Below are 4,558 nucleotides of genomic sequence, written 5' to 3' on the forward strand. Positions count from 1 at the left end.
TAAAAACTCGATTTAAAAAAAAGTGCTCACTCTTCGATTTTAATATTTATTGCAAAATGGTCCTGAAATGTTCCAAAACCAATTCCAGAAGGAAAATCAGAGGTGCAGGAAAGTCAGGGTTGAATTCAATCGAGGACCACCGTGATTTTTTAATTATTTTGAGAAAAAACTGATTCTTAATTTATAAATAGTCTTAAAAATAAAAAATTATCTGGAATTTTTTAGATGAATTGTCAGATAAATTTATCTATATTATCTAGATTAATTTAAATGTAATCATCTTTATCTTATCTAAGATAAATTTCCAAATTTTCATCTTATCTTTATCTAGCTAATTTTAAAATCATCTATGCACAACACTGAATATATGTATAATATGTAATGTATATAATCTATACTCCAATGCTGTTAATACAGCGAATAGCATTACTACTGCCATGAAATTCAAGAAATATTTTTAAGTAGCACACGTAATCACTGTTTATAAATGAAAAATTCTTATAGATGGTCGAGTATTCATGAGTATCCCAAAAATAGGTGGTCCTGGAACACCTGTTAGTTTGACGATTGTAACAAATGAGACAGGATCAGGAGGTCCACTTTTACGTCCATATCCAGATTGGAGTTGGTATAATAATAACAGTATGTGCAATGGTATTATAAACGTTTATAAACTGCATGTAAGTGTTAATATCTTTTGTTCAAATAGACTTTTAACAAATCTAATATTTTTTATATATAATAATATAAGCTATTTTATTAAGTGATATATGTATGTTCAATTAAAAAGAAAAATAATTAATGCCTGTTATAAACAGAAACCTAGTTCTATGTTTAATTAAAACTAGCATTAACTCATTTTTTTTAAATTGTACGTATACCGCTTAAAAAAACGTCTTATATATGTAACGATATAATATATATAATAATATTAATCAACAATCAACAGTCTAATATATATTACGCACACCCACATGTTCTCTCAACAGTCAGCTTGATAATCATGCATGGAATTAAATTTTGACCTTCATCTTATATGTTAATTTTTTATTTTAATCTCTTGTTAGATTGAGTGCAACCACATCTTTGTTATGGATAACGGCCAATCCAGAGAAACCGAACAAATTTGTGATCCAAAGTTATTGATCTTTGATTTAAAAAATGATATGCTGGTTAAAACTATTTACATCCCACCTCATATTGCCAATAACAAAACAGGCTTTGGATTATTAATGGATCCTTTAGTTTATGTTCCAAATAAAGAGTGCACGCGCTTTCTGGATGAAATGATTGTAAGTGCGTCTTCTATTTTAATCACAATAGTACATATTCGTACGGAAATGTTATTTAGTTACACGTTTATTTACATATCTCGTATATTTAAACATTCTGATACACATAAAAATACGTTTAGGTATTTGTGGCTGATACGGTAGGTTTCGGTTTAGTAGTGTATGATTCGTCTACAGAGCGTATGTGCAGAGTCGAATCCGATTATATGAAACCGACTGATGCTAATTTCGTCATAAACGACCAAAATGTTACTTATGTACGCGGTATCTTCAGTTTGACAATCATATCCAATGGCAAGTATTTAATTTTTAACATAATGAATATTATTTTAATTGTAAAATTGAATCTTATCGCGGATATTAAAATTTTTAACGTATATGTTAAACTGTTGCCTACACTATTTTCATTTGTAAATTCCTTTTTTTGTTCAATATTGATTTACATTTATACGATTGAAATCCATATTACACTTTGTTGCAAATAATCAACAGCATTTTACATGATATGTTTATAATCTTATTTCTTTTTATATATTTTTTAGAACTTTATTATGCTCCCATAGCAGGTAACGAAATTTATAAAATAAAAATAAAGACGCTATTGGAATGTCCAAATAGAGAAAAGGCTAATAAACAAACTAAACTTGTTAAAGAATTATCGAGTCAAACAATAGATATCTCATCAACGAAACATTACATATTTTACTCTGATAGTCGAACAAATTCTCTTGTAGGCACAAACTCTTGTACGAAATCTAATAACAACACAGTAAGATATCTAAATGCAATTATTCTTTACATATTAATCGCTGGGAAATAATTTCGAATTTTCTTAACTATGATATTAACATTATTTTACATTTAAACGTTATAATTATTGGTATAATTTTATGGTTTTAAAATAAAACTGTATAATAATTTTCAGGTTATCCTTGCGCAAGACGATGAAAAATTACAAGTTATAAGTTCAATTGAAATTATATCTTATTGGAATCAACTAATAGGCCATTCAAATAGATTTCAGAAATATGCTACCGACACGTATAATCTAAGTGACATAAATTTCCACTATTTTGAAATGGATTTAGCTGCAATATTGCAGGAAATGAATTAACGCTATTAACTTTGTGCTTGTTCATATTTTAACATATTTTAATATATTATTATTATATATACGTAAGATTTCAGTATATATATATATATATATATGAGGCGTTCTCTGTTTAACCCTTACCAGCATGCCGTCCTTCCACAATTACTGCTGTTTGTAATTCATTTTTTATATTTTTCAAGTAATAAAAATCTTATTTTCTTGCAATTTGTTGCTTCCTCACCTTGACAATATGTTTAGAAAGGAAAATAATTAATATTCTTTTATTATTGTTGTGTTTATTTGTTGATATATGACAGAAAATTAAATAATTGAAAAAAAAAAAAATTAAAAAATAATAAAAATGCCTAAAAATAAAAAAAAAATAAATATGCCAAAAAATACAAAAAAAAAAATAAAAAATATCTGAAAATTACAAAAAAAAATGGAGACAACAGCCGCCACGTCCACGTTCGTGTCTCTGGATTCAACGGAGAGCGGTATTTTGAAAATCTGAGCCCAGATTCGTAATCAGCGACCTCAAAAACCCCCGAGTAACAAATTTCAGCTATTTTCTATGTAAAGAAAAATGTATGCTTTAAAGGGTTAAATCGGTCACCTCTCTCTGCCCAAAATTTCAATTTTTGAGATAAAATTCTTCATGGAATGAAAAAAGACATTGGAAAAATTAATGATATCGTAAATAAACGTGCACGATATGTGATAAAGGAGTCTGAGCTCCTATACTTGAAAAGAAACGTATACGTAAAACTAGAAAATGACTATAATGTAGGTAACATATACTATTGTATTTCCCTAGTTTTACATATACGTTTCTTTTCAAGAATAAATGCTCCGATCATGTTCGTGCGTATGATAGGGCTGTCATCTCATTGGGATGCTTAATTTACTTGAGTCCCCTTGCCTCCCACGTGTATTTGCACGTGTGTTTGTGTGTGTGAGAGTGCGGCGGTCGCGAACACGTGTGGCTATGTGGATGTGAATATACTATAGAATTTATTTTTAATTTTTTATCCTTTACTTTCTTCCTCGTAATTACAATAGTGTTCCATTTATATCGTTGGAATACCTTTTGATTAATACTTTATTTTCGCCCGCAAGTATAAATCTATAATTCTTTGTAGAACAGGCTGTGTAGCTTCAAATCTCTCATTAAGTTTTCTTCTTATCTTCTCACGAATCAGTTTTTTTTAAATAAAAAATCTTTATGTTCTTGAAAGGTTTTCTAGCACAATTGAAAAGAATTTCGGGTGTTAATATTACGTCCTGTGGCTTAGCAACAAGATTTGCTCTATATACTTCTTCATCTATTATGTCAGGCTCGGGACTTATTGAGTGATGTGTTTTTGTCAACTCTCTAAAACTCTAGAGTGAATTGTCACTCTAAAAAGTAAAATTTCATTCTTAAAGATTGAAAATTGAACCACTCTTCTTCAAGGCTGGTTCAATTTTCGCTTTTTATAGTGAGATTCCACTGCAAAAAATTTAGAGATATGCACATCTCATTGCATTTTATGAAATAAATTTGTTGTAAAAACAAAAGTGGAACATAACAAAATCAATTTTAACAATAAAAACAAAGAAACTAATCACTAAGATCATTTTCCTGAAAAATCTTAATATTATATGTATCGTAAATTTGTAAAATATTTAGGTGTACTTTATTGAAATTCTCTGTGACTACGTCTGAAGTATTGTAGAAAGATATAACAATAACTCTGTTAATAGAATAAGCAACTTCTCACAATAAATGTTAAAAAGACGCCTGTACAAAAGTTCTCTGAAGATTTGAGAGTTCTAACCCCCATCAAAACGAATTAGTAAGTATCTTGGAGGAGAATTCCGTTTTGTAGTTATCTAAATGATACAACATCAGTGATACACATTGTCTATAAACTATTCACTACAAAAAAATGAGAAATTCATTTGTCTTTCTATAATAATTTTATCGTTAGTGATGATAAGCTTCGGAATTAAAGTTAATGTTATATATGAAGTTTTATATACGGTAATATATATTTAACTATCATATATCAAATTCAAACTCGTAATTATTAAATAATATAAATTAATAGAAAGGTCACAACACGACGAGCAATATTGGGTAAAAAAAATATATGTATATATATATATATATATACGTATAATATATATA

At 28.2% G+C, this 4,558-nt stretch overlaps 1 protein-coding gene across 1 annotated transcript; it reads left to right on the top strand.

Annotated features, from left to right (window-relative positions):
- The first annotated feature begins 56 nt into the window (after nucleotides 1–56).
- On the top strand, nucleotides 57–2,406 carry LOC108774538 (major royal jelly protein 1-like). The gene is made up of 6 exons (XM_018540673.1): nucleotides 57–141; nucleotides 505–680; nucleotides 1,068–1,292; nucleotides 1,415–1,586; nucleotides 1,835–2,061; nucleotides 2,218–2,406. The coding sequence occupies exons 1-6, from the start codon at nucleotides 57–59 to the stop codon at nucleotides 2,404–2,406; spliced, it is 1,074 nt and encodes a 357-aa protein (XP_018396175.1).
- Nucleotides 2,407–4,558: the final 2,152 nt, after the last annotated feature.

This window comes from Cyphomyrmex costatus, unplaced genomic scaffold (assembly GCF_001594065.2).
Source record: "Cyphomyrmex costatus isolate MS0001 unplaced genomic scaffold, Ccosl1.0 scaffold26, whole genome shotgun sequence".
Taxonomy (NCBI): Eukaryota; Metazoa; Arthropoda; class Insecta; order Hymenoptera; family Formicidae; genus Cyphomyrmex; species Cyphomyrmex costatus.